Raw genomic sequence first — 27,640 nt, 5'->3', positions numbered from 1 at the left:
TTATCCCGTGACCCTCGACTAAGTTGAAGATGGTCATTGATCGTGGTATTTTATGAAAGATCTCGTTAAAGCTGCATGTGGCTTTCTGTACATTTCGGTTTTTTCACGATTTTTTTCGTTTTTCTGTAAAATAAAATCCATAATTTTGCATTAATATCTTCCTTTACTACATAAATTTTCGTAAGTTTTCATAAAATCAGAGATTTATACAGATATTTCATACATTTTTTCTTTTTAATAATATCTAAAAACGTTTTACTTTGAATTGGACGAGCCTAAATAGTTTTTAGAAAGAAAAATCGAAAAAATGGCGGTCCTTGAAGTTTACGCTCATCCGATTTATCAGCGATATAAAGCCAGTTTATGGACGACCCCAGTATTATTCGTCATTTTAATATTTGTCTTGACGTTTGTTGGGCCATTTCTGATAGTCTTCTGGAGTGAAGGTATTAAAATGCGTTTTAATTGAATACTTTTTAAGTGAAGCACAGGTCCCGTTTGTAAATTTGTACATGTTTTGTGCTTAACCTGTTACGATATGGTCTGTTGTTTTGTTGATTGTCTGCTCTCACTGTAATGGAGATTCACTGTCATGTTTCCTCTGACTGAGTCTGACTCTTGTTTGAGTGTTAATGATCTTCCCGTCAAAGAAACTCGGCAAACGGATGCAAAATCCCACTGCACAGGGGGAGGGATTATAAATGGCCAGTCTCGAGTCTGTCTCATATACTCATCATAGTCATTCTCATTCTCAATACAACAAACATTACATCCTATGCTATAGTCTATTTGCTATTTTGTGATGATTATGATTTTATTGCACAAAACAAACAAATCAATAATAGAAATTGCATTCACTCAACTCCTCAACAATCTCATCATCATCAGACATCATGCATGGAGTCCATCCATGACTCCATTGAGGTAGAAATAGACACATAGATGCACCTCGCTGCCACTTTAGTCATTATTTTGATTGTTCTCTACCCCTACGCAATTTGTCATGTTCTTTTTTATTTTATGTTATACTTCTTTATACATATTACATGTAGGTATAATTAAGGTAATTGTATATATTATTTAATTCATTGCTATATAGTGTATTTAGTTAAAATATATACTTACTGTTTGGTGGTTTTTCTTTTTGTAAACTAGATTTGTTTTGCCGCAACATTTTCATTTGATTACACCACCTCATTATAATAGAATCGCTTACATTGCTTTCTTATCATTGCTGATAATATATTGAGTAGCAAACACGACTTTTAAGTAGTTAATGTAGTCCACAATGTATGAATGCATTTTTGACCACTGCAGGTTTGTGGTTGAATGATGCCTTTTTCCGAGAGCAGCCTACTGTCCGGTTTAAGCATGAGATGCTTCTTCTCATCGATACCCAAGATTCTGCCTCGTACTTAGCCTGGAGCACTTACCAAAACTTTAACCAACTCCAACAACAACACCTAAGAATTCCCCTAGTCAAGGTAACTGTCTTATTTGATATACATACATGCTACATCTTTACATTTCTTGATTCCTCTTTAAAAAAAAACAAAAAAAAAAAAAGGCCTTTTGGGGGGAAGGGGTATTTAAAAAAACAAATGAAACACTTTAACCATTTGATGAGGAACACAGAATTATTTAACAAACTTGTTCCACACTGTTTTGGAAACTTGTAACGAACCATTGAAGGTTGTATACTAATTTTGGTTTAACTCTTACACTGATGTGTTTAGCAATGTTTGTTCGGTACTTTCCCGAGTTCTGTGAAAAAAATCAAAGGCATATTACTTGGGTAGGATTCACAGAACTCTGGGAAACTACCGAGTACATTATTTGTATATAGTGCTAACACACATCAGTATGAGGGTAAAACCAAAACATAATGGTCTTTATCCCTGATGCCAATTTAACATCATTTAATAAGGTTGATTTATTGTTTTAAAGGCACTGGACACTATCGTTAATCACTCAAAACAATTGTTTGCATAAAAACTTACTTGTTAACAATCAATGGATAACTGTTGATAGTATAAAACATTGTGAGAAAACGGCTCCCTATGATTGAAGCGATTGTAACGTTGTTTTTTGAGAAAATTATGTTTGAATTTGATTTGGAGACCTCAGAACTAGATTTTGAGTTCTCAAAATCAAGCATCTGAAAGCACACAACTTGTGTGACTAGGGCATTTTTTCTTCCATTATTCTCTCACAACTTCGTCGACCAATTGAACTCAAATTTTCACAGGTTTGTTATTTTATGCATATGTTTAGATACACCAAGTGAGAATACTGGTCTTTGACAATATCCAAAAGTGTCCAGTGTCTTTAACCTTATTAACTCTTTATTTTCAATCCACATAGACCAGAGAAGAAGATACTAACCGTGACGGTAAATCAGATATGCTTCACTTCTCCATCTCTGTACCAGTCTTAGCAACAGAAGAAGTCTTAGGGATGAAACTCATCTTGATCTTTGACTACAGATTGTATGTGAGTAATCACTTTCTTTAAAAAATATTTAAATATTTATTTCGACCAGTTACGAGTATGACCGCACAGCCCTTCCATGACTGGCCGGTTTATAGTCGATCACACGATGGTCGTGCGATGGAAATCTTGATGAGTGATCCTTAAAAACAAAGTTTATAGTCATCGCTGAGGCATATACACTGTGCTTTTATGATCGCCGCGTCAAGATTTCCATCGCGCAACCATCGTGCGACCGACTATAACCCGGCCTTAACTCAAAAATGTTTGTTCCTTAAATGATATATATAATTAATGGGTAAATTGAGGCCGTTTTGTTTTTCCATATATCAAAGTTTCCAAGGCATGTATGGATGTGAATCAAACGAGTCCTATCTCAGCCTCTTTTTACACTTTTGTCCGTTTTTATAGCGAAACAGCTTTTCTCTGCAGTACTTCGTTTTCTCAAAATGTCAATTTTCAGGATAAGCTGTTTTGCCTTGGAAGGTATAATGACCGGAAGATATAATGAAAAGCACTGGACACCAATGGACCATCTCCTAGAACCGAATGGCTTTGTCAAATATTTTGTTTTGTCATCAACAAAATCAAAATCTCTTTCATTTATTGCTTTCAAATACAGATGAACAAGATCATACATGTAGGTAATTTCTTTAAATGACCAAAGGGAAATAAAATATTCTGTAAGTTCTGTAGAAATTAATCACAGCACAGGAAAAAAAGTCATAAAACATGGCGCTATGTAGTTATGAGATACAGAATTTTGTAGGTAAAAATCTCAATGTTAGTTACCGGACCTTTTTTTTTTGTTTCTTCACTCAAGAAGATAAAAAACAATTGTTTTATTGGTTGGGTATGTGTTACATTAAAGGCAGTGGACACTACTGGTAATTACTCAAAATAATTATTACCATAAAACCTTACTTGGTAAGAGGTTGATAGTATAAAACATTGTGATAAATGGCTCCCTCTGAAGTAATGTAGTTTTCGAGAAAGAAGTAATTTTCCACAAATTTGGTTTTGAGACCTCAGAATTAGATTTGGAGGTCTCGAAATCAAGCATCTGAAAGCACACAACTTTGGTGACAAAGGTGGTTTTTTCTTTCATTATTACATGTATCTCGCAACTTCTATGACCAATTGAGCTAAAATTTTCACATTTTTGTTATTTTATGCATATGTTGAGATACACCAAGTGAGAAGACTGGTCTTTGACAATTACCAAAGGTGTCCAGTAAGTGTCTTCAATCTGTTGTTATGTTTTTGTTTTTGTTTTTTTACGTTGACAGAGATTTTCCAAACTGCAAATGGAGACGATGGCTTACATTGAGCACGCATCACCGTTTCATGGGTCAGAGGTCACAATGGATGGAGAGTTGAGGTTAAGACTGAAGATGCCTCTTTCCCACAGCGCAGTCGACACAAGATATGATGTATGTCTTATTTGTTTACACATATATAGAAACTAAATATTTCCTAGAATTAGTGGCTTTATTTTTTCTGAAGCTTTTTTTGAATTACAAACTAAGCAGTTTATGTTCTTTTTGACTGCTTAATTTTGATTGTATCTTGGTACACGCTAGGACACGTGGGAGACCAGTGGTTAGTTACTACTGAATTGAAATATATCTGAGAATGTTATGGTCAAGAACAGGCCACTTGAAGCATGACTGTGCACATTCAAAATGATTGCAAATTTGCAACACAACTTTACAACTTCTCCCTGCAGACACACAAACAAGAATATTGGTAAAAAGATATTATTAACATCCTGCAGTTTCATCAATCTGTGAAATTGTTTAAAAACTCTTCTATGGGGTTGTAGTTGGTTTAATGATGTCAATTTCAAAATTTCAGCTTTGAAAAAATATGATAATTTTGTTTTTTCTTTTCACAGACTCCAGTCATTGACGGTAATAGCATTTTTGCGTCTGATTACCAACTGTCCAAAATATTCAGCAACTACATTTCAAGAAATGGTGAGCACAGTTTTATTGATTTTTTACATAACCTGAAAATACAAAAACACTAAAAGTTCCATTTTTTTGGTAACCTTGAATTTTGAATTCTCAATTCCTCATTAACGGAAATAATTTGAATGATTTGAACAGATAAACAAAAAGTCACCATTAGTTTTCTTTTCTAGTTTAACAATTATTAAAAATTTCTTGATAACATTCATGGATCCCCTCCTAAATATCTAACCCCCTAGAGAACTTTCATATTTTCATATTTTATCAAGTTGGTAATTTTCCTTTTCCATCAGTGAGTACATATTTTGACTGTCGGTATCCTGTCTGGCAGAGAGGTCAAAGTTCATCTGAATCATTCCTGATCAAAGGAACGGTGCGCTACCCTGAAGAGATCATTATATATCCTTTTTACTTGCATGGTTTTTCAAATGTGTATTTTATGTCTTTTATACAAAATATATGATTTATATGTATGCGTTATCGCAGAATATCATCACGGGTGAAATCTGGACTTTTTGTGGTTGCAGGGGTAACTAAGAAATAGGTCTGAGACTGGGATCCCGGTCTTAGGATGTATGTTGCAATAATAGCATTTCCACCTTTTGATAACCCCTAGAGTTGTAGATTCATTCATTCATTTAAACTTATATTTATTTCCATACTTCATGAAAACAGAGTACAAACAATTTCTTTTAAAAGGAATAACCAATAAAACAAAGCTATTTAAATGAGACAGAGAAAATAAGGAGCTTTTGGAACCAGCATCCCTCATTGCTAGAAAAGTAGATAAAGGAACTCATTTACTTTGGAGAAAAGCACAGCATTTTCCGATACCAGGCAGACTTTAACAAGTCTGACATTTTTCATCCCTGGTGTGGTATTTATTAAGTAACACTTGTTCTCCGTCATTGACCATGTCCTTGTGCATTCATAACACTTTGTAATTACATTTCCTTAACCGAAGCACACATTCATCCCAGGTTTCTTACAGGTACTCAAGTTTGCGTGGGTTCAGTATCTATCCGTCTTGCTCATCTTCCTCTATCTGGGCAGCAAAATCAAGACATTCTTCTTTCAGAATCAAGTGATGAGAACTATTGTCGAGAGACCTTATATGGGAAATAAGAACCACCTGATGTGATCTTCAGAAAGAAGAGCGTCCTCCCTTATCTCTGGATGTGGATAATATATTCGCAACGCTGTAATTAGAGCCAAACGAGAAGAGAAGATGATGAAGAAATTTCAGTTTGAGATGTGGAAGGAAAACCCCCGGAGAATGATTCCAAGGAAAACCCATGCAGTGAAGTAGGGACTGAAAGCTCAATCCACATAGTGCCCCCGGTGGGAGTCAAACCGGGGGCCCAGAGGTTGAAGGCGAGACACCACTACCCAACTTGACCACCTCTTAACAGTGGTCTGCAGGCCAAATGCTGGTTAAAACACCTCAGGACCAGTCAGAATTCTCTCCAAAGTGGTCCGGCTGGCTACAAAATGTAGTTCAGTGTTGAAAAGTGCATCCCTATTTCATTTGAATAATTGGCTAGCAGAAAAGCTGATGGAGTAGCAAACCCTGAAAACTATTGTGGCGAGATCGGTAATCCTTCTGTCATCTAGGAACTAATTTTGAAATGCTTGTTATGGATGTGCTTTCCATGTACTTGAGAGATCTCCTTCAAAAAATGAGATCCTTGCTTTGAGATTTGTAACTTCATAGTGTGGTGTCCGTCCTTAGGTAGGTTGTACTGGAGTTGTGAGACTGCAAACCTGGAATTTCATATGGAAAGGTTTGCAGTAACACCATGTAATGACTATCTCTAGAAGCTTTCTTCAGAAGATGATCAGAGCATTCTGATCAAAACGTCGAGTTGAAACCCCAACTCATTTTGAGATGGTCATTACATGGTGTTACCGCATACCTTTCCATATCGTATTTCCACCATGCAAAGTTTCAAATCCTACTGGAATTTCATCATTGAGAGGGCAAGGCCATTTTCAATTTGCAAAGGGCACTTCCATTGGCAAATCATAAAGTCTATTGGAACTTTTGATGGGGCACCAAGACCAGTGGCAACAGAGGCAATTACCTCCAAGTTATTCCAGATCTGAGACTACAGTCATCTCTTCATAGAGACAACTTCCTTGTGGAGAGGTTCAAGCAAACCCCGTTTTCTTCTTGAAGATCTGTTTTTTCTACTTGAACATTCTCCCACGTATTTGAATGTTTTCAAAGATGTTAATTTTGCATCGGGCTTAAAGAAAATACTTTGTTTTTACCCTTACGCCGATGTGTACTCAGTACTTTCCCAATTTTTGTGGGGACAAAATAATAATTTGAACATTGTTTGTTGTTGCGGCCCTACCCAGCCTAATCCCTATGGGGGTTAGACCAAGTGTGTGTGTGTGTGTGGGATTTAAAAATGGAGACAGATCTAGTATGTTACCGACAGGGGGAAATTAGACAATTTCAAAGACATTTCATGATTTTTCTTCATTTCAAAATTCTTTACAGGATCAAGAAGTGATCTCAACAAAAAAACTTGTGTAATTTGTGTTTGAAAACTTAATAACTGTTGCGGATCTCAATTATATTAAATTTATAAAAGTACATTTATAAACTTAATTTATGAAAAGGTTTTCAGACACCAAGTTTACATTAATTAATGTTTAAAGCTTTATTTCATGGTGTGGATAATAGACGTAACTATTACCAACTTCCTTGCTCTATGCTATAACTAGGAAGCTTGTGTGAATAAACCTCTTTAGAATTTTGGTAGGAGTGTTGGTTCAAAAAAGAACCCTTGTGGTCTTGGCGTTTCGAAAAATATACTTTACTATTCTTCATGAGAATGCTGAGCTGCTTATAATATGATGCAGAGGCTTTAGTTACGCCCAAATGTGCATCCCTCCTGCCCTACTTGATCATCAGCAGTGCAGCGTTCTCCTCAACATCAGCGAAGTATACTGTTTGAAATGTCAAGACCACGCCGGCTCTTTTCAGAGCCAACATCCCTCCAAAGGTTGTAAAATTTTTACAGTACTCTTTAATGAACCCGGGCCAATTTCATAGAGCTGCTTAAGCAAAAAAAATTTGCTTAAGCACGAAAATAGCTCGCTTATTTTACACATTTTACAGGTCAACATTTCATGACATATACATTGCGCTTGTGACTGGTAGTTAGCTGTTGTTTACTTAGCATAACAATTGAGTGGAGTCTTGGCCGGTAATCTGATTTTTCGAAGCATGTGTTTTTTTGCTTAAGCATAATTTTGTGCTTAAGCAGCTCTTTGAAATTGGGCCCAGTTCTCATTCACATCACATTTTGGTGGTGTGGGGGAATCAAAATGTAAATTACAAACTCACACTTAGCCTTGCAAATCTTGGTTTTTAATTTGTACATAATGTGAATACTGTAAAAAAAAAAGAGTTGTAAAGGATAGTTTATTTTAGAGTTGAAGATTTGTAATTTTACACTTGAAATCAGTCTTGAAGGTGCCCAAAGAAAGATTGTTAAGAAATAAAGAATTCTGTGTTTTTGTTTTTGAAATAAAAAATGTGCAAGTTTGCTTTTCTTCTTCTTAATTATTTACTGTAATTATGAGCTTTTTATGTTCTGGAAAACAAGCCGAGGTGTTATTCTGCGGTGTTGAACATATGAAATTTATTTCATCCAACTTTACTTTATACGTAAACAGGCCTGGAATTTCAACTCTGAGAAAGCAAGGCAATTTTCATTTTGCAAAGTCGCTTCCATTCAAACATTTTGGAGGCTATTGGAGACTTATTAAGGGGCACCAAGGCCAAAACTAGGGGCAAGAGAAACCATGGCCTGCGTGTAATTCCAGCCCTGCAGCCGATTTCACAAAACTTTACGCAACTGCGTAAGTCCACTTGCGCAACGTTTATGGATGAACTTGCGCCATAAACGTTGCGCAAGTGGACTTGCGCAGTTGCGTGAAGTTTTGTGAAATCGGCTGCTGGATAAAGAACTTCAACATTTTATCAAATTATTCTATTGGCGGTATTGTTGTGAAAAGTCCAAACTCACAAACGGCAATTGTCACAATTATCTGGATTATACATGCATCAGTATTGAGATTCATTGCTTTGCCATCCTTATGAAAGCCTTGCGAGATTATTCTCCGACAATTCATGCAGCCTTCATTGATATTCTCTTGATGATCTTTACTCTACATCCAGGAAAAAAACACTCCAGCAATATTTTCGGCACAATGTTCATCTATTGTCTTCTAGTACTATAGTCCTATGTGGATAGCCGTCCATTTCAACAAACAAATAACGATAATCAAATCTGCCGGTCTTTCCCTGCAAGATATGAAACATAACAATTAGTAAGACATCTTTAGAGGTGTTAGTTTTGCATCAGAGATGAAGAATATAATTTTCATTTTACCCTTAGTACTTTTCCCAGAATTCTGTGGAAAAAAAAACCTACAGGTAAATCACTCGGTTGGGATTCGAACACACAACCTTTGCATTGCTGGAACATATGACGTACCACTAGACCACCAAAATAGCCTAGCCAAGTGTCTATAGGCAATCCAAATCCTATGTATTAAAAGCAGGTACCGCAACTATCTCCTTGACTTGTACACCAATGCTACCATGACACTTCATCAGTTGGAGTAATAATCATGGGTTTTTATCATCGTGTTTAGATTTTGAAACTTTCTTAAAGACAGTGGACACTATTGGTAATTGTCAAAGACTAGTCTTCACAGTTGGTGTATCTCAACATAATATGCATAAAATGTGAACCTGTGAAAATTTGAGCTCAAGCGGTCGTCAAAGTTGCGAGATAATAATGAAAGAAAAAACACCCTTGTCATACGAAGTTGTGTGCTTTCTGATGCTTGATTTCGAGACCTCAAGTTCTAAACTTGAGGTCTCGAAATCAAATTCGTGGAAAATTACTTCTTTCTCGAAATCTACGTCACTTCAGATGGAGCTGTTTCTCACAATGTTTTATACTATTAACCTCTCCCCATTACTCGTAAATCAAGAAAGGTTTTTTGATGATAATTATTTTGAGTAATTACCAATATTGTCCACTGCCTTTAACAAGCAAATCTATAGATACACAGTGGAAGTGAAAGCTGAGTTGACCAAAATGACATTGAAATATTTACCTGTTGGACTTCTAGTTGTACAGTGCCCTTTCTCTTTGGGCCTTGAATGTAAAACTTCATGCGCATATGTTTCACTCCATCTTGTTCAAATTCCAAATGGCTATAGATATAAAATTTAAAAAAAACATTTAAAGAACAAGTTAGAAGAGTGTAGAAATATTATCTTAGACAAGAAGCAATATTAACTGGAATATTTTGTAAACAAAGCATCCACTGTTGTGAGTTGAAGTAAAGGAATGTAATAGCATTGAATACGTTTAACCTCTGACCTGACATGTCTCCTTCTGCCTCTCCTAGTTGTTTCTCCAAAGCCTTTGATTGGTTGTCCAAGCTCTTCAATGATCTGCATATCATGAATAATGTATGAAACCTTAAAACTGTCTGCCAATTGCTATGAAGTGTAATCTGCATTCCAGAATGACTCATTGACTGGGTTTTTATCCCTAGGTTCCACAATACTATTTATAAGAGATAATAATAATAACTATCGGTAGTTCTTACAGTGCATTTCACAATAACCGTCTCAATGCGCTTTACAATTACATTAGTGCCCTGGTCACTGGGCCAATAACACTCCTTTAATCTTTCTCGGCTCCCATGGGAGTATACAACCCGGGCAACAAGCGCTCCAAAGGCTTTTTCATACACAATACCAATCTCTACCCTCAGGTGAAGAGAAGCAATTATAAGTATCTTGCACAAGGACACAGAACCAGGACCCACACTGCGATGAGTTAACAACCAGAACTTGAATTTCGATGCTCTAAACCACTCGGCCATGACACTCAATAAGATAACATCATTCTCATTCTTACCTCATCATCTTTTGAACAAAGTTTATAAGCTTTGGTGTAAACTGCATTGGGACTGCTTGAAGCGAACAACTCACGACCAATGGCATAAAACATAATAGCTGTCACACCAATGCCTACGATAACAATACCCATGTAGCTGGCATCCTTTCCTGCTTGAACCACTGTCCAAAAAAAAAAGACAAAACAATTTTAACAATAACTCTTCCACTGCTCGATTGTTGATGCAGAGAATGTTTGTAATCTTGGGCAGAAAGCTGGCTTTACAAGTTAATAGTTTTGTTTGTTTTCATGATCTTCCCGTCAAGGGAACTCGGCAAACTCCCACAAGGGGATATAAACACCAAGCTGGCAACAGCCAATCTCTCTCATACAAACATTGGGATTAGGAACTGCACAAATCAAGAATTTGTGATTAAGTAACTAGATGAAAATACTCATTGTGAAATCAGCAGTTAGCTTGGTAGGATTTGAACCCACAACCTTGTAATTGCAAGTCCTGCAGTTGACATCTCCATATTGACCCCTTGCAATACCAACCTTTTCGACCGAGTGTAATCTCTCCTTGACTGGTGCCATGTACTCTCTCGGCAACCTGCTTACTCCTCTGTTTCTCTGTTGCCATAAACCGCTTCAAAACAAAACTTTGTTCCGTTGTTATCTGTTTGTTCGGTGTCAACCTGACGGCAGCCACACATGATTGGTGACTGGGTACTGTACTGATGAACTTGTAGTTGTAGCATTGTCCTGGAAAGGACTTGGTTGCGAGTTGGTAGACGGTCTGCGTCCAGGAAGACGCGCGGATTGGAACGAAGATTGACATCTTTCCTTCAAAAGAAAGCAAAACATGTCACATTAGTTAGATTACATCAACGACGAGTGTGAATACAAGTTTACATACTGAACAATTTCATGTATAATCAAAGCAGCACTTCTTGTTGTAAAGTTGTACTGTAAGTTACTTTCTAAATTCTAGGCCTCCTTGTTCTGGTTCTGGTTCTGGTGGATTACTGCAAATTCTCCACATATCGGGATGTACACGTGCAGGTGACTGAGCAGCAATGATTTACATGAAGTGAGCCCCCATGTAGGTAGATGCGGGCCTATATTAATTTATTACCTTATACCTAGACCCAGTAGTGGGGGCGCTGAAATTTTGACATTACTGTAATACTAGCTAGTACGACCAATAATGTCAAAATTTCAAAAAAAAAGAAGTACAGTAGTAATACTAACAGTGGCCCAGTTAATGGGTCTACCTTATACCTTATATTATAATAGTGTATACTTTTAATTGTGATAGCCTAGACCTATTTTTTTTAATAAGCTAATTTATATAACTAAGTAATAAGGCCTATATGCCTGTTGACAGTAGGCCAATATTCATTGCATATTCATTTCATTATCAATCATTCAATTCAATAATGACAAATTCAAGCATTTAATAATAAATTTAAAAATCAGGAGAAAACTTCATAATGAAAAATTATATATTTCATTGTTTCATTCCCTCACCCTCAGTTTCTGACCCTCAGCTCAGTTTCAGCATGCACTCTTCCTTCTTCTGAGTTGGTTGTCAAACCCCAATAAAACTCTCAAACAACAGTCCCCAGCATTGTTGTTGTTTCTGCACAAAAATAAAGTAATGATGTGAAAGAAGGGCGCCCTCCATTGTACGCTCGTGTTCGGAAGAAAACATACAGAAGTCGTCGACATAACAAAAGCAAACGGACTCAAACGCAAACAAAAAAACAATAAGGAAGAGGTATGTGGTAGTTTATTTCCTAAAGATTCTTTGATTTTGAACTCTTCGAAACATATTTAGCCCTAACATTTTCATGGTCATTCATTGTTTCAGGTTTTGTACAGTTGTCAGTTTGTTTTTAATTTGTGAAAAGCGTATGTCACTCGAGATGTCGAGATGTCCACGTACTCACGAAAAGTAACGTAGCCTACAGTACTACCCGCATAGCCTGCTGACGGCGCCGCGATGGCCCCCATTTGCACGGGGTGGCGTCGACGCGTGCGGCGAATGGGATAACTTTCCGTATGGTGCCACCACTTTTTCACTCATTTTTACAAAAAGGGGATATCTCATTGAGGTAAATTAGATTTAGATACTATATTATTTCATAAATCATATCGAAATCAATGAAAAAGTGGTGGCGCCATACGGAAATTTTTTTCTAAGTAAGTCTAAGGTTTTATTAAGGCAAGTACTCAAATGAGATATTTCTTTTGGTAAAAGTTTACAAAAAAAGTGGTGGCACAGGATCGTAAAGTGGATACCCGGAAAGTTGTTCGGATGACTTTCCGTATGGTGCCACCACTTTTGCACTAATTTTTTACAAAGGAAAAAGGGATATTTCATTGAGGTAAAGTAGATAAGTACTATTATTTCATACCGAATGAAAAAGTGGTGACGCCATATACGGAAACTTTTACGGAAACATTTACTCAGTCCATAAAGGTAAAAATCAGAATCTTTGCCCTTTCGGTAATCGGTACCACTTATCATTTTTATATGGCCGCTTCCACTGGGCACGGTAGCGAATCAATCAATCAATGCAGTGGCCCTGGTATACTCTTGACTACAATGAGGTCCGTTCCGCTATCGTCTCCACAAAGAGACGATAGCAGATCGAACCTCGTACTATAGTTCTAGAGTAGCTAGTTGATGTACATGTAGAGAGCAAAGTCGTCTCTCAAAAAATATTTTAGACTCTACAGTCGCAGACATGACAGAAAGAGTTCACATTTACACTCTTGATATTTCTGACAATAAGAATCCTCATCAGAAGTGATTTGTAGATTAGATTAGATTAGATTAGATTTATTTATTTGTCCACATTAAAAACATAGAAACTTGACATCCACTGATGGCCAAATACACCTATATATACTGTTTTCTTCTTGTTTCACACACACTACAGGACAGCAGCATTCGACATCACCTGACAATCCACCTGATAGATTCTCAACAGACATTGACAGTATGGCCTCGATCTTTGAGGTCTTTGATGGTCTACAAATGAAGAAAGACATCAGATAGTGATATTGAGAAGTTAGAATCGCCCAGAAAACATCTCTATAGATAACCAGTGCCCATCTCCTTTGAAACAGAGGTCTGCGCTATATAGACTTCAATATTATTATTATTGATATTGATGTCTTAGTATATCAAACAGAAAGAGGAGTTGCTTGACGGAGTCCTATCTACATCATGGATAACAACGTATTAGACGAAGTGGCCAATTTTGGCATGCATATACCTCAGATACATTTCACTTTGAACAATCTAGTATCATGGGTTGCATCAGGCTGTATGATCTTCGGAGGAATAGTGCCTTTTGTTCCTCAGTATATGGATATCAGGAGAACTGAGAATGTGGACGGTTTCTCCACGTATGTTTGTCTCACCCTGATGTTGGCTAACATTCTGAGAATATTATTCTGGTAAGAAACACAGACCGTTGTAAACGTAAATATTTGTAAAAAAGTGAATTTATGTAGTTTAAGTTTGAGTGACTACATTGAAATCCCTGGCCAATGCTAATGGGTTTATAGATTTTTTATATAAAAAAGTTCACAGATTTACAAATAACTAACAGGGTTTACAGAAGGTAGTGGTGAAAGACTTCTCTTTAAATATTATTCCACGAAATGCTTTACTTTTTGAGAAAACAGTAAAACAATATCATTTCTCGATATCGCAGGGGGGGGGGGGGTAGTGAACATGTAGGAGGGAAGGGGCTGGTTTTACCACAAGAAGATATAAACACAAAGGCGAGATCAAAGCTGGGAAGAGGGACACGAAATAATGAAAACTTAATAAAAGATGTGTTTCTTTCCTCAACAGGTTTGGTCACCCATTTGAAATCCCTTTACTTGCACAGAGCGTCATTATGTTATTTACCATGATGACGATGTTACATCTATGCACCAGAGTCAAACGTATACAAGAAATCTCCATTGGTAAACGGCGCTTCATAGGTATGTGCTTTGAGTCAAATTCAGTTTTGTGTTTTTTTTTTTTTCATTATACAAAATTTCTGTTTTGTGTTTATAGAAAGATTTTGACTGTGGGTAGGCTGTTACCTTTGGTTTTTGTGGGTTTTTTTTCCCTTTTGATTGTTTTAAAGCCAGTGGACACTTTAGGTTAACAGTGATGTCCAAGGCCCACACTTCGTGTATCCCAACTTCTATATAAAATAACAAACTTGTGAAAATTTAGGCTCAATCGGTCATCATTTTCGGGAGAAAATAATGGGAAAACCCACCCTTGTTTCCGCGTGTTCGCCGTGTCATGACATGTGTTTACTATAAATCTGTAATTCTTGTCGTAGAGAATTGATAATTGTTTTAATGTTTTCTCAAAAAGTAAAGCATTTCATGGAATAATATTTCAAGAGAAGTCTTTTACCATTACCTTCTGTAAACCCTGTAAGTTACTTGTAAATCTGTGAACTTTTTTTTTTTTTCTGTTCCGAAAGTGTATAATGGCTTTAATCCTCTACTGTAAATGTAGATTGTACAATAAAACCAACCTGTGACAATTTCATTTCAAAAGGTGGTAGCATTTTTGAGATACTGTCGAAAATCCTGAGTGTTTATCCGCGCAGGAAAAATAATCCATATTTGGAATACACAATCTGAGAAACGTATCCGGCAGTATTGTCCTCCAAAGGATAAAAACTGATATCTTTTTCCATAACTACAAACGTTATTAATTTGTTTTCTTTTTTACCCATACATCGATGTGTGTTAGCACTGTATACTCAGTACTTTCCCGAGTCCTGCGAAAAAATATCGCAGGCATGGGATTCTAACCCACGACCATTGCAATTTTAGAGCTTCGAAGTGAAATGATTCTCAAAGCTGCTGTAATTCTGACCCAGTAACTTTTTATTGCCATTAATTTCAAGAATGATTACCAAATGTGTACCTCCCTTTAATAATATGAGATCGTGGTGCACCAAGTTTGTACTACACTTTTCAATCATCCGCGCTGTATCTTCAAAACACTTAGACCACAGTTTTTCTTGGCTGGTCTGCTTTTCAGATCGTAAATGTTTGTATTCTGTAGTATATTTTTTTTTAAGCTTCTTCATTAGCACATTCTATCAAGAAAACTAAAACATCTCTGCACATTTCTTTATTCTTTGCTGCCGGATATTTCTCCCTGTGAATCTTTTCCCACTTCTGGATCTATCTTCTTTTTTTCCCTCCTCTCTCTTCCACATTCATGTCTGTCTGAAATAGAAATGAAATGCACTGATACAGCAAACCACAAGCACCAAATAACTGACATGCACAACAACTATTGCGATAAGGCAACCTTGTCTCAGATGAAACCATTTTTATTGATGAAGACTCTTTTCGGTAGGTTGTACATCTTCGTCTGCCATTTTACTGCAAGACATTTCCCTCTTCATCACGCCAGCACTACTCCTGCTAACAACTCCTTCTATCTATTGGCTTGGCTTTCGTTTTTTTATTATTTTTTATTATGAGAAATCGCCTAAAATCAGACGGCCACTTCATTAACCCAAATCAATTGTTACCAGGGGTTGTTGCCACCTACTGCTGGACCTGAAACGGGGTAACCCCATTCACAGTCCGTCTGTAAGGATGTAGGCATGGGTATCATCCACTAGAAACTAGGACCAATTTGATAAAGCTGCCAAGCAGAAAATACTGCTTGGCAAATTTCTTTGCCAAGCAAAAATTGAGTGGAGCACCAGCCATAAAAATGCAAAATTTATGTAAATTTGGCTGGTAACCCGTTTCCTGTTACTGCTAAGCAATACAATTCTGTGCTAAGCAAGTTTTGGTGCTTACAGGCTTTATGAAATTGCGCCTCAGCTGGTAGAAAAGATCCTATGCACTACCTTCCCTAGTCTTGGTTCCAAGACTCTCACAGTTGTGTAGTCACGAAAACCTAACCCGACCGCTGTCTAAACTGCTATCACCCCAATAACCACTCGCCACTAGAGGGTGCTCTCATTCCTGTAACCGCTATCACACCAGGAACAGCTCTCACAGGAGCGGTTCGTGGGGATAGCGGTTACGGGAATCATAGCGCCCTCTAGTGGCAAGTTGTTCGTGGGGCGGTGAGAGCAGTTTGGAGAGCGGTTGGGTTTTCACGACTACATGTACATGGTTCGTTACTACACAACTGGAGCGGCGTGGAACCAAGACTATACCTTCCCATTTTTTACGAAAGGAATTATGGCTAAGTGCCTCGCTCACAGGCACAAGTGTCACGACTGGGATTCGAACCCACACTCTGCTGCTGACAACCCTAAAGCCTGGGTCTGGTGAACTACATGTACATTGTAGACTGCTTGGCCCTGACAAGCCAAAAAGTATCAAGATTGAAAAATTGATTTGGGTTGATGCTGACTCAACGGGCATTTGTGCATGATGGCTGAAAAGCAAATGGAAAAATTTAAAGCAGAAATGGCAGACAGACAGCTTAATAATAATGGCCTGGCTTTTTTTCTCCACGCTGCAGTCCCTTTCATTGCATTCCTTACTGGCTTGCTTGGAAATTTCGTTTAATATTTGTAAACTACAAATTATTATTTACATGGAGTTATTGAATTCATAACAATACAAAGTCCTTCAGAAGTAGGATTTGAAACTTAAGTGCATGGAAGTATTTAATTAGATGAGGTTTGCGGTAGCACCGTGTTTAAATCTCTTTTGAGTAGTGGTGTGGTTTTCAGAAGAACCGGTCATTGTCAATAAAAGAGTTGCACCAAGAGAATTGATTGCTAAAATGTATCATTGTGTGCCCAGATGAAAGACACACCCCCAACATGTCAATGGTGAAAGGGTGTATGGAAAATGTGCAAAATTGTGTTTCAAGAAAAACCAAGCATAAACGCTTGATCAGTTCAGTTTTTATCCACTAACTAATGAGCACACGGGACACTATTGGTAATTACTCAAAATAATTATTAGCATAAAACCTTACTTGGTTACGAGTAATGGGGAGAGGTTGATAGAATAAAACATTGTGAGAAACGACTCCGTATGAAGAGGAGTAGTTTTTGAGAAAGAAGTGATTTTCCACGAATTTGATTTCAAAGACCTCAGATTTAGAATTTGAAGTCTCGAAATCAACCATCTGAAAGCACACAACTTTGTGTGACAAGGGTGTTTTTTCTTTCATTAATATCATGCAACTTCGACGACCGATTGGGCTCAAATTTTCACAGGTTTGTTATTGTATGCATGTGAGATACACCTAGTGAGATGACTGGTCTTAGAAAATTACCAATAATGTCCAATGTCTTTAAGCAACCTTTATGAAATTCGGTCCTGGTTGCAAGATACTACTTTTGCAATATAATTTTTTTTTCTTTAGATAATGAACTCTTGATGCTCTTATTTTTCATTCAGCAATTTTACAATTACAGTTTCGTAATATTGACCACGTTTATGCTTTAAACAGTTCCAATACTGGTATCCACTGCTTCATTTTCAGAATCATATTTTTCATTACATAACATGCTCATTGTATGCTCCCCTCTTGTTCTGGTAAGCCGTAACAATTGTGCAAAAAACTCTGAAAAGCTGTCCTTCAGTTGTTTTCAATAATATGAATTATTTGTTCTGCTATATGGTTTAAAGCCATTGGACCCTTTCGGTAAACAGTATTGTCCAAGGCCCACACTTCGTGTATCACAACTTCTATATCAAATAACAAACCTGTGAAAATTTGGGCTTAATTGGTCATCGGAGTCGGGAGAAACAACCTTGACGGTAGCAGAGTTACCAGACTTGTAATTTACAATAATGTACAACCTTCAATTGGTAGTGAGGGTATTTTGTTATCTGTAAATTTATTAGTACCACAATTATTCGGCAAATCCAAACATTTCAATTCTACGGTAATATATTTTTTTTGAAAATTGTATAAGCTGTTGCAAACTGCTTACCAACCAAAACAATGGGAAAAAAATAGTTAATGGCCTGACGTTTCGACCCTAGCAGAGTCTTTCTCCAAGACTAAATGACAACACAACAAACATGAACAGGTATTCAAGGAGCCGTTATTGAAAGTGCCTTTCTTTTGATTTGTGTGACATTGAATAGTGTAATTAAGATTACACTAAAATATTATTTGTATAATATGATAATTTATTTGTTGATTAGTTATTACAGTGTAGGTAGGACAGATGTTGTTCAAGAATTCAGAAATTTGAATTAAAAAAATGTAGAAAATTCAACTTTTAAAAAGCTGGTTGAAATAATTTAAGTGATAGTGAAGACTGGAGATAAAGGAGTTTAATTTTAGAATATCTTCTAAAATCTGTATTATCAAAATGAAATGTATGACTTCTTTTTTAAATGCCATATTAATTAGATGTTGTAATAAATCAATTTTTTTGTGTTTTTTTTTCCTTAATTGCAGATTTTGAAACCAAACACTTTTGGAACTGGACGTACTTTGTGGATTACGTTTTGTTTATTTCTGCTTTCTCCATCTTGGGTGGAGTGATAACGTATCTACTCGCTGGTCAATCCATCTTCGTGGAAACCTTGGGCTTTCTTGCTGTATTTGTGGAAGCGATGTTGGGAATGCCGCAGTTTTATAGAAACTACCAGAACAAATCAACCGTAGGAATGAGGTATGCTTTGTCTCTAGTGATAATGTAAATTATAATATTAAAAAATGAACTTATGACGCGCACGGTATCTGACACAAAATTGCCACTCAAGGGTGCCGGCTCACAAAGTCAAAAAATCCATATTTTAAGATGCCTGTTTGAAGCGAGGAGTCTTCGTTTTATCTTTTCATTGACAGTGAACGTTACAGGCATGTTTTTATATTAAATAATAGACCACAAGGGAAGCTGACTTGGTAAACTTCCCAGGTTGTATCTTAAACTTGAGTGTGATCCCTGGTAACTTAATCCCTGGTCTACCTGGCAGCTTATTGTTGCATGGCTTCTGACTGGCACCCCGAACAAAGATATTCACAAAATAGGGAGACCGTCAACTTAGGGATAGATAGCTCAGTTGTTACAAAAGGACAGCACAACAAAGAAACGCAAAGCAGAAATGAGATTCTGGACTTCAGAGTGTACTCTTTATAAGCAAAACCTCTTTATAACAGGAAAGTTGTTAAACAGGAACATTGTTATAAAGAGGACAGCAAAACAGAGAATCGCAAAGCAGAAATGAGATTCAGGACTTCAGAATGTACTCTTTATAAGCGAAACCTCTTTATAACAGGAAAGTTGTTAAACAGGAACATTGTTATAAAGAGGACAGCAAAACAAAGAAACGCAAAGCAGAAATGAGATTCGGGACTTCAGAATGTACTCTTTATAAGCAAAACCTCTGTATAACAGGAAAGTTGTTAAACAGGAACATTGTTTATAAAGTTACAGCAAAACAAAGAAACGCAAAGCAGAAATGAGATTCGGGACTTCAGAATGTACTCTTTATAAGCAAAACCTCTTTTATAACAGGAAAGTTGTTAAACAGGAACATTGTTATAAAGAGGACAGCAAAACAAAGAAACGCAAAGCAGAAACTAGATTCGGGACTTCAGAATGTACTCTTCATAAGCAAAACCTCTTTATAACAGGAAAGTTGTTAAACAGGAACATTGTTATAAAGAGGACAGCAAAACAAAGAAACGCAAAGCAGAAATGAGATTCGGGACTTCAGAATGTACTCTTTATAAGCAAAACCTCTGTATAACAGGAAAGTTGTTAAACAGGAACATTGTTTATAAAGTTACAGCAAAACAAAGAAACGCAAAGCAGAAATGAGATTCAGGACTTCAGAATGTACTCTTTATAAGCGAAACCTCTTTATAACAGGAAAGTTGTTAAACAGGAACATTGTTATAAAGAGGACAGCAAAACAAAGAAACGCAAAGCAGAAATGAGATTCGGGACTTCAGAATGTACTCTTTATAAGCAAAACCTCTGTATAACAGGAAAGTTGTTAAACAGGAACATTGTTTATAAAGTTACAGCAAAACAAAGAAACGCAAAGCAGAAATGAGATTCGGGACTTCAGAATGTACTCTTTATAAGCAAAACCTCTTTTATAACAGGAAAGTTGTTAAACAGGAACATTGTTATAAAGAGGACAGCAAAACAAAGAAACGCAAAGCAGAAACTAGATTCGGGACTTCAGAATGTACTCTTCATAAGCAAAACCTCTTTATAACAGGAAAGTTGTTAAACAGGAACATTGTTTATAAAAAGGACAACAAAACAAAGAAACGCAAAGCAGAAATGAGATTTAGGACTTCAGAATGTACTCTTTATAAGCAGAACCTCTGTATGACAGGAAAGTTGTTAAACAGTAACATTGTTTATAAAGTTACAGCAAAACAAAGAAACGCAAAGCAGAAATGAGATTCATAACGTATACTTTATGAACATGATAACTGTTTTTCGCAGTGCTCTTTTTAACAAGAGCTTGCTATCCTGTCAAACACCAGTCTTATTTTTAGTTGCATACCATCGTGTACCTTGTGAAATTTGTTAGTACGAAAAACGCATTTTTGATACTGTGATGTCATCACATGTTAATTTATGATAATTAGAAGCTTTAATGAGTTTTTCTTTGCAGCACTATATCTCAAGAAGTGTACGGCCGATTTAATTTTTTTTTTCAGTAATAGACTCCTTAGGCATGATAGATTTGCATTGGCTAACAAGGACCCCAGAATCCGGGTCATTTTAATTGACCCGGAATCCGGGTCATTTTAATTGACCCGGAATCCGGGTCAATTCAAGTGACCCGGAATCCGGGTCATTGGAAATGACCCGGAATCCGGGTCATTTCAAGTGACCCGGAATCCGGGTCATTGGAAATGACCCGGAATCCGGGTCAATTCAAGTGACCCGGAATCCGGGTCATTTTAATTGACCCAGATTCCGGGTCATTTCAAGTGACCCGGAATCCGGGTCAATTCAAGTGACCCGGAATCCGGGTCATTGATTCCGGGTCAATTCAAAACAAAAACTACTCCAGGAAAAAACAACTTAACATCTATGGGGGGGGGGAGATTCAAATAAACCGGAACCCGGGTCAAACTATTTTGACCCGGGTCAATTCAAGTGACCCGGAATCCGGGTCAATTCAAGTGACCCGGAATCCGGGTCATTTTAATTGACCCGGAATCCGGGTCATTTCAAGTGACCCGGAATCCGGGTCATTTGAATTGACCCGGATTCCGGGTCATTTCAAGTGACCCGGAATCCGGGTCAATTCAAGTGACCTGGAATCCGGGTCATTTCAAGTGACCCGGAATCCGGGTCATTTTAATTGACCCGGAATCCGGGTCATTTCAAGTGACCCGGAATCCGGGTCATTTGAATTGACCCGGATTCCGGGTCATTTCAAGTGACCCGGAATCCGGGTCAATTCAAGTGACCCGGAATCCGGGTCATTTGAATTGACCCGGATTCCGGGTCATTTCAAGTGACCCGGAATCCGGGTCAATTCAAGTGACCCGGAATCCGGGTCATTTTAATTGACCCGGAATCCGGGTCATTGGAAATGACCCGGAATCCGGGTCATTTCAAGTGACCCGGAATCCGGGTCAATTCAAGTGACCCGGAATCCGGGTCATTTGAATTGAATCCGGAATCCGGGTCATTTGAATTGACCCGGATTCCGGGTCATTTCAAGTGACCCGGAATCCGGGTCAATTCAAGTGACCCGGAATCCGGGTCATTTGAATTGACCCGGATTCCGGGTCATTTCAAGTGACCCGGAATCCGGGTCAATTCAAGTGACCCGGAATCCGGGTCATTTTAATTGACCCGGAATCCGGGTCATTGGAAATGACCCGGAATCCGGGTCATTTCAAGTGACCCGGATTCCGGGTCATTTCAAGTGACCCGGAATCCGGGTCATTTTAATTGACCCGGATTCCGGGTCATTTCAAGTGACCCGGAATCCGGGTCAATTCAAGTGACCCGGAATCCGGGTCATTGATTCCGGGTCAATTCAAAACAAAAACTACTCCAGGAAAAAACAACTAAACATCTTTGTGGGGGGGGAGAGAAATTTTTAATGACCCGGACTCCGGGTCAATTCGAATGACCGGGAATCCGGGTCAATTCAATGACCCGGTGTGGCGGTTTCAACTTTCCGCCGTGTTCAGTTTTCTGAATGACCAAATACGGTAACATTACGTCATGCGATGCCTGCGCACAGCAAGCGAAAGTAGTCCATTTTTAGTGCCGTATTGAGTCATCCGTGTTACTCTCCGGTAGCTGTCATGCCGGCGTCCATGAGTATCCTGTATTTATACCGAACGAGCGTCAGAGAATCAGAAGAATTTTTTACTATTCTGGTTTAGTTTATTACCGTTTTTTATTTTATTTTATTTGTTTAGTTATTTTTTTTATTTCACTGAACTACAGTACTTGCCAGGGTACTCGCGGCGATATTTTTGTCTGGCTACGTCATCCGGAAAACTGAACACGCCGGAAAACTAAAACCGTTCGAACAACGTCTTGAAATCTCCGGCTATGTCACCCGGAAAACTGAACACGGCGGAAGACTGAAACCGCCACACCGGAATCCGGGTCATTTCAAGTGACCCGGAATCCGGGTCAATTCAAGTGACCCAGAATCCGAATCTTTGGAAATGACCTGGAATCCGAGTCATTGGAAATGACCCGGATTCCGAGTCAATTCAAGTGACCCGGAATCCGGGTCATTTCAAGTGACCTGGATTCCGGTCTACAAAACACAAACTACTCCAGGAAAAAACAACTAAACATCTATGGGGGGAGAGAAGTTTTCAGAGCGCAGCACCAAAGCTTTGGTACTCCCTCCTTAGCTGTTCCGACAGTTCAGTTGGAACAGCTATTGAAAATTGTCCGGATTCCGGGTCAATTCAAATGACCGACCCAGAATCCGGGTCATTTCAAGTGACCCGGAATCCGGGTCATTTCAAATGACCCGGATTGAAAAAAAAAAAACAATCGATTTTCACACTTTTTTCAGTTATGGACGCCTTTGACATTGGACACTCGCATTGGGTAGGTGTGACCCCCTGTTGTCCTTTATTTTATTTTGGTGTATCCAAACATAAGCATAAAATAACAAGCCTGTGAAAATTTGAGCTGAATTTGTCAGAAAATGATGAGAGAAAACAAACCCTTGTTCACGATTTTGTGTGCTTTCAGATAGGAATAAAGACTTCTAGCTAGAAGTCTTTTATTATTTTAGGGAGAAATTACCCCTTTTTCAAAAACTACGTTACTTCAGAGGGAGTCATTTCCCACAATGTTTCATACTATCAACAGCTCTCCAATGCTCGTTACCAAGTCAGTTTTTAAGTTATAATTTGTTTTGAGTAATTACCAATAAACCGATGAAGCTAAAGTTTTAATTTTGTTTTTCCCACAGTGTGAAGATGGTTTGTTGCTGGTTCTCAGGAGACGTCTTCAAGACTGGTTACTTTGTCGTTAACAGCGCGCCGGCTCAGTTCTGGCTCTGTGGAATCCTTCAAGTCACTATAGATATCGCTATCCTCGGACAAGTCTTCTACTACTCTAAAAATAGATCTCCACAAAAGGTCATCAAAATCGCAGCAACGGAGAATGTTCATATTTCGTGATGGATGTATTATATAAAGCTATCAGATAAATCCAAATATGTATGTAAATTTGGTTAGAATATCAGGGTGCTTCTGCTTTTTACCAATAAGCCAGATGCGAGTAAGATTTGAATGATGTCTGGTACAATGACTTGCTTAGTTAAGATGTACCGCTTACATTTGACTAAAGAGACAGTTGCTATGTCAAATGGTTCGGGCAAGCTTTTGTATAGCAACCTCCAGATGAGCAAACCCTAGTACCATTGTGACATACACATCCATTCAGAATTGTGTTTGGGTGTTCACCGTCTCTTACATAACTACGCAAAAACTGTCTCGATAGTCGGAGGTATTCTAATTTAAGTGGTAACTTGTGATCAAGCACAACATTGTACCAGACTGTATTCAAATCTAATGTGCAAATGGCTTATTAAGTTTGGTTGGACTGTCTGTGGTAGTGATTGGATACCAGACTATTATGGGTCATGGTTCACTGGTTATTTGAATGGTAGAGAGAATACTTCAGTTCATTTCTGTTAAGCAAAAGTTGTTGAGCAATAATTTTTTCTGGTCAAGCAGCGCTAAGAATTTCGGTCTTGATGTGCTTCCAGTGCCATGCATCCTTCAGGTATGTGGTTTCTCCGTTTTAACGGAAAAACCTGGGTTTAAACATGAACATAAACCCATATAAAACACCCAGATTGCGGAGAAAGGCTTTTGAAACCAAAGATGTGTCTATGATGGTTGGATTCGTGCTCGCAAGCTTTTTCTCAGTTCTTGTTTATCAGGGATTTTTAACTTAAGTTTTGCTTTTCAGAGAAAATACATGTATGTTGCTTTATTCGTAGACTTCAAATTAAAAGGATCTTTGTGTGTAGCGTTTTATAAAACAAACATTAAATACATTTCATTTGTGCATTTTTCGCAGAAACTAATTACTTGGTGAAATCTTGCTCTTATTTGACTTGACTTTGTGACCTGAAATGGCTAAGATTTCTCCTCGTGATTATATTCTGTGACAATGCACTCGCATACAACATTTATGTTTTTTGTGGCCCACCATCCAGTGGATGGTAATTGTGCAATATGCATTTCTTGGAGGCTTTTAAAGGCACTGAACAGGTTTGGTAACTGTCAAAGACCACTTATTCTCACTTGGTGTGTCCTAACATATGCATAAAATAACATTTGGACTCAACTGGTCATTGAAGTTGCAAGGAAATTATGAAAGAAATTTCAGCCTTGTTGTACAAAATAGTGTGCTCTCAGATAGGAATTAAAGGCTTCTGGCCAGAAGTCTTTTATTATTTTAGTGAGAAATTACCTTTTTTCAGAGGGAGTTGTTTTATACTATCAACAGCTCTCCGTTGCTCGTTACCAAGTAAGGTTTTATGCTAGTATATATTATGAGTAATTACCAAAAGTGTACAGTGCCTTTAAGGCTTGGCCACCAACTGCTGGCTGTGCTATACGCTTAAAATAAGTAACTGACTTTATTTTACTATTGTAAAATATTTACGTTTAAAATTTTGAAATATCGTTTTTATTGCGTTATAAGCCACATTATTTTAAAGGTAATTCCACCTACAGTCTTATTTCTTTTACAAGTGTTTGTGGTGAATGTTCTTACAATACTTGCCTTTGTAAAGACTAGAGTTGTGGATTTTCCCTTTAGGTTAGTTTATGAGTTCTTTCAGGATTAGTTCCAGGCAAGTTTATGACTTCTCTAAACTGGTCTATTAAAACAAAGTTGAAGTAATAACAATAATAAAAGACACTTACTTAGCGCCTTAAGCTGAACCTCCAAGCCCTTTACAAAAAGGTAAGCATACAAACCACAACAAAATAAGTACAAGTTAAAAAGTTCATTAAAGAAAAATCACCAATTTTGTTTTATAAGAAAAAGAATTTTAAAAGGGGAGAGGTTACCAGCCAAGATCCTCAGCATCTAGCCACAAAAACAACACAGGAATTTAAAGGCACTGTACAGGTTTGGTAATTGTCAAAGACCAGTGTTCACACCTGGTGAATCCCATCATAAGCATCAAATAATGAGCCTGTGAAAATTTGGGATCAATTGGTTGGCGAAGTTGCGAGAAAATGATGAAAGAAAAAAAACACCCTTGTTGGACGTATTTGTGTGCTTTCAGATAGGAATAAAATACTTCTAGCTAGAAGTCTTTTAATATTAATGGAGAAATTACCTTTTTCTCAAAAACTACCTTTCTCAAAAACTACCTTTCTTCAATATTCTATACTATCAACAGCTCTCCAATGCTCCTTACCAAGTCAGTTTTTAAGTTAATATTTGTTTTGAGTAATTACCAAACGTGTACCTTCCCTTTAACGCACAAAAAATGCATTATTATTTTGAAAATAGATGAGTTTTCAGGCAACTCTTGAACGAAGTGACTGAAGAAGCTTGGCAAACAATAAGATGGGGACATTTTAGGGGAGTTATTGCATTACAATGTACAAACAACACTTGACAAAACAAGATTGTACTGTAATACATACCCATTAAAACTTTGTTTATTATTACTTTATGATTACTGTTTTTTTTTTATTAGTTAGCCTATTATTGATTGACTGGTATTTGTATTTATGCTGCAAGTGGCTATAGTTTTCTTTATAGAATAATGATAAGTGTGTATATTTTTATCCATTATTTGGACCTTCATATGAATTCAACCACTGCATTTGGCAATTCCACAGTGACCAACGTTTCAATGAAAAAAATGCATCAGAAAACTGAATTTCTCAATTTATTTTAATTTACTTGATATCCGTGAAAGATAGGTTGCTATATGTCTCAAAACAGCCATTTTACTTGCGATGTAGGACACACAGTCATGCATTTGGGTTGAGATTGGCGCGCAGCACTCTAATAATTCACAAACCTCGTTGCATGATTGGTTAGAGAACAATGCGACTGCGTGATTATTTGAGTGCTTGGCGTGCCTGCAAGCCAAAATGCAACTTGCCCGTTAAGATGGTGTCCATCGCAATCTGTCCACAGACCCCTTGCATAACGCGGCATGCTACAGGGAGCCTGAGGTCATGCGCACGTTTTTACGCACAACGAACGGGCCAGTTTCATAAAGCTGCTAAGTACGAAAATTTGCTTAGCACGAAATTTCTTCCTTGAAAAAAACAGGTCTACCAACCAAATTTCCATTTCTTGCATATCGCTTATTACTGGTGTTCAGCTATTGTTTGCTTATCCTGAAAGTCACATGGAAATTTGATTGGTAATCCTGTCTTTATCAAGGCAACAATTTCATGCTAAGCAAATTTTTGTGCTTAGCAGCTCTATGAAATTGGGCCCAGCTATCATCCAATCTTTTGCTTCCTTTGACCCCAGTGAGGGTGCTTTTGGAGCGTGTGACATCACATACACCTTTTCACAAATACTGTTGCGCAAGCGCAGACTGTTGAATGAGGTGCATTGTGGGATAGGTATGGATCAAATTCGATAAAATTTGATCACCAGCTAGACCACAATGTACCTAATTCCAAGCTTTACGCGCGCGCCCCAGGTGCGAAAAGGTCTATGTACTAAATGTCAACTTCTCAAAATTTCTGATACCTTTCTGATAACTGTGGAATTTGTAATTATT

General features: G+C 37.6%; 3 protein-coding genes across 5 annotated transcripts; 2 read left to right on the top strand and 1 right to left on the bottom strand.

Moving 5' to 3' along the window:
• Window positions 1–307: 307 nt before the first annotated feature.
• On the top strand, window positions 308–6,305 carry LOC117289414 (transmembrane protein 231-like). The gene is made up of 7 exons (XM_033770532.1): window positions 308–446; window positions 1,318–1,484; window positions 2,365–2,493; window positions 3,780–3,923; window positions 4,388–4,469; window positions 4,757–4,862; window positions 5,433–6,305. The coding sequence occupies exons 1-7, from the start codon at window positions 308–310 to the stop codon at window positions 5,602–5,604; spliced, it is 939 nt and encodes a 312-aa protein (XP_033626423.1). The 3' UTR covers window positions 5,605–6,305.
• Window positions 6,306–8,412: 2,107 nt separating this feature from the next.
• LOC117289664 (mitochondrial import inner membrane translocase subunit Tim21-like) lies at window positions 8,413–12,309 on the bottom strand. Of its 2 annotated transcripts, none has more exons than XM_033770887.1 (7): window positions 12,291–12,309; window positions 11,939–12,050; window positions 10,964–11,246; window positions 10,427–10,587; window positions 9,881–9,954; window positions 9,612–9,711; window positions 8,413–8,787 (listed from the first exon to the last, which is right to left on the bottom strand). In XM_033770887.1, exons 3-7 carry the CDS (start codon window positions 11,244–11,246, stop codon window positions 8,698–8,700), a joined length of 708 nt encoding a protein of 235 aa, XP_033626778.1. In that variant the 5' UTR covers window positions 11,939–12,050; window positions 12,291–12,309; the 3' UTR covers window positions 8,413–8,697. The 2 variants fall into 2 exon arrangements, with proteins under 2 accessions (XP_033626778.1, XP_033626777.1); XM_033770886.1 differs by having other exon boundaries at window positions 10,964–11,251; window positions 12,291–12,308.
• Window positions 12,105–24,198, top strand: LOC117289662 (solute carrier family 66 member 2-like). Of its 2 annotated transcripts, XM_033770884.1 has the most exons (6): window positions 12,105–12,188; window positions 13,357–13,879; window positions 14,283–14,416; window positions 15,686–15,805; window positions 18,849–19,065; window positions 23,831–24,198. In XM_033770884.1, exons 2-6 carry the CDS (start codon window positions 13,647–13,649, stop codon window positions 24,039–24,041), a joined length of 915 nt encoding a protein of 304 aa, XP_033626775.1. In that variant the 5' UTR covers window positions 12,105–12,188; window positions 13,357–13,646; the 3' UTR covers window positions 24,042–24,198. The 2 variants fall into 2 exon arrangements, with proteins under 2 accessions (XP_033626775.1, XP_033626776.1); XM_033770885.1 differs by lacking the exon at window positions 15,686–15,805.
• The last annotated feature ends 3,442 nt before the right edge of the window (window positions 24,199–27,640 follow it).

This window comes from Asterias rubens, chromosome 4 (genome assembly GCF_902459465.1).
Source record: "Asterias rubens chromosome 4, eAstRub1.3, whole genome shotgun sequence".
Lineage (NCBI taxonomy): Eukaryota > Metazoa > Echinodermata > Asteroidea > Forcipulatida > Asteriidae > Asterias > Asterias rubens.
This window is presented reverse-complemented; position numbering and strand designations above follow the sequence as displayed.

Excerpts from the sequence above, each read along its gene's own strand:
- LOC117289414 (XM_033770532.1), top strand. The coding sequence starts at position 308 with ATGGCGGTCCTTGAAGTTTACGCTCATCCGATTTATCAGCGATATAAA. Across the intron at positions 1,485-2,364 it reads TAAGAATTCCCCTAGTCAAG|ACCAGAGAAGAAGATACTAA; the intron begins GTAACTGTCTTA and ends CAATCCACATAG. Across the intron at positions 2,494-3,779 it reads TCTTTGACTACAGATTGTAT|AGATTTTCCAAACTGCAAAT; the intron begins GTGAGTAATCAC and ends TTACGTTGACAG.
- LOC117289664 (XM_033770887.1), bottom strand. The coding sequence starts at position 11,246 with ATGTCAATCTTCGTTCCAATCCGCGCGTCTTCCTGGACGCAGACCGTC. Across the intron at positions 10,588-10,963 it reads GATTACACTCGGTCGAAAAG|TGGTTCAAGCAGGAAAGGAT; the intron begins GTTGGTATTGCA and ends TTTTTTGGACAG. Across the intron at positions 8,788-9,611 it reads TACAACTAGAAGTCCAACAG|GGAAAGACCGGCAGATTTGA; the intron begins GTAAATATTTCA and ends CATATCTTGCAG.
- LOC117289662 (XM_033770884.1), top strand. The coding sequence starts at position 13,647 with ATGGATAACAACGTATTAGACGAAGTGGCCAATTTTGGCATGCATATA. Across the intron at positions 14,417-15,685 it reads TGGTAAACGGCGCTTCATAG|AAATGAAATGCACTGATACA; the intron begins GTATGTGCTTTG and ends TGTCTGAAATAG. Across the intron at positions 19,066-23,830 it reads AAATCAACCGTAGGAATGAG|TGTGAAGATGGTTTGTTGCT; the intron begins GTATGCTTTGTC and ends TTTTTCCCACAG.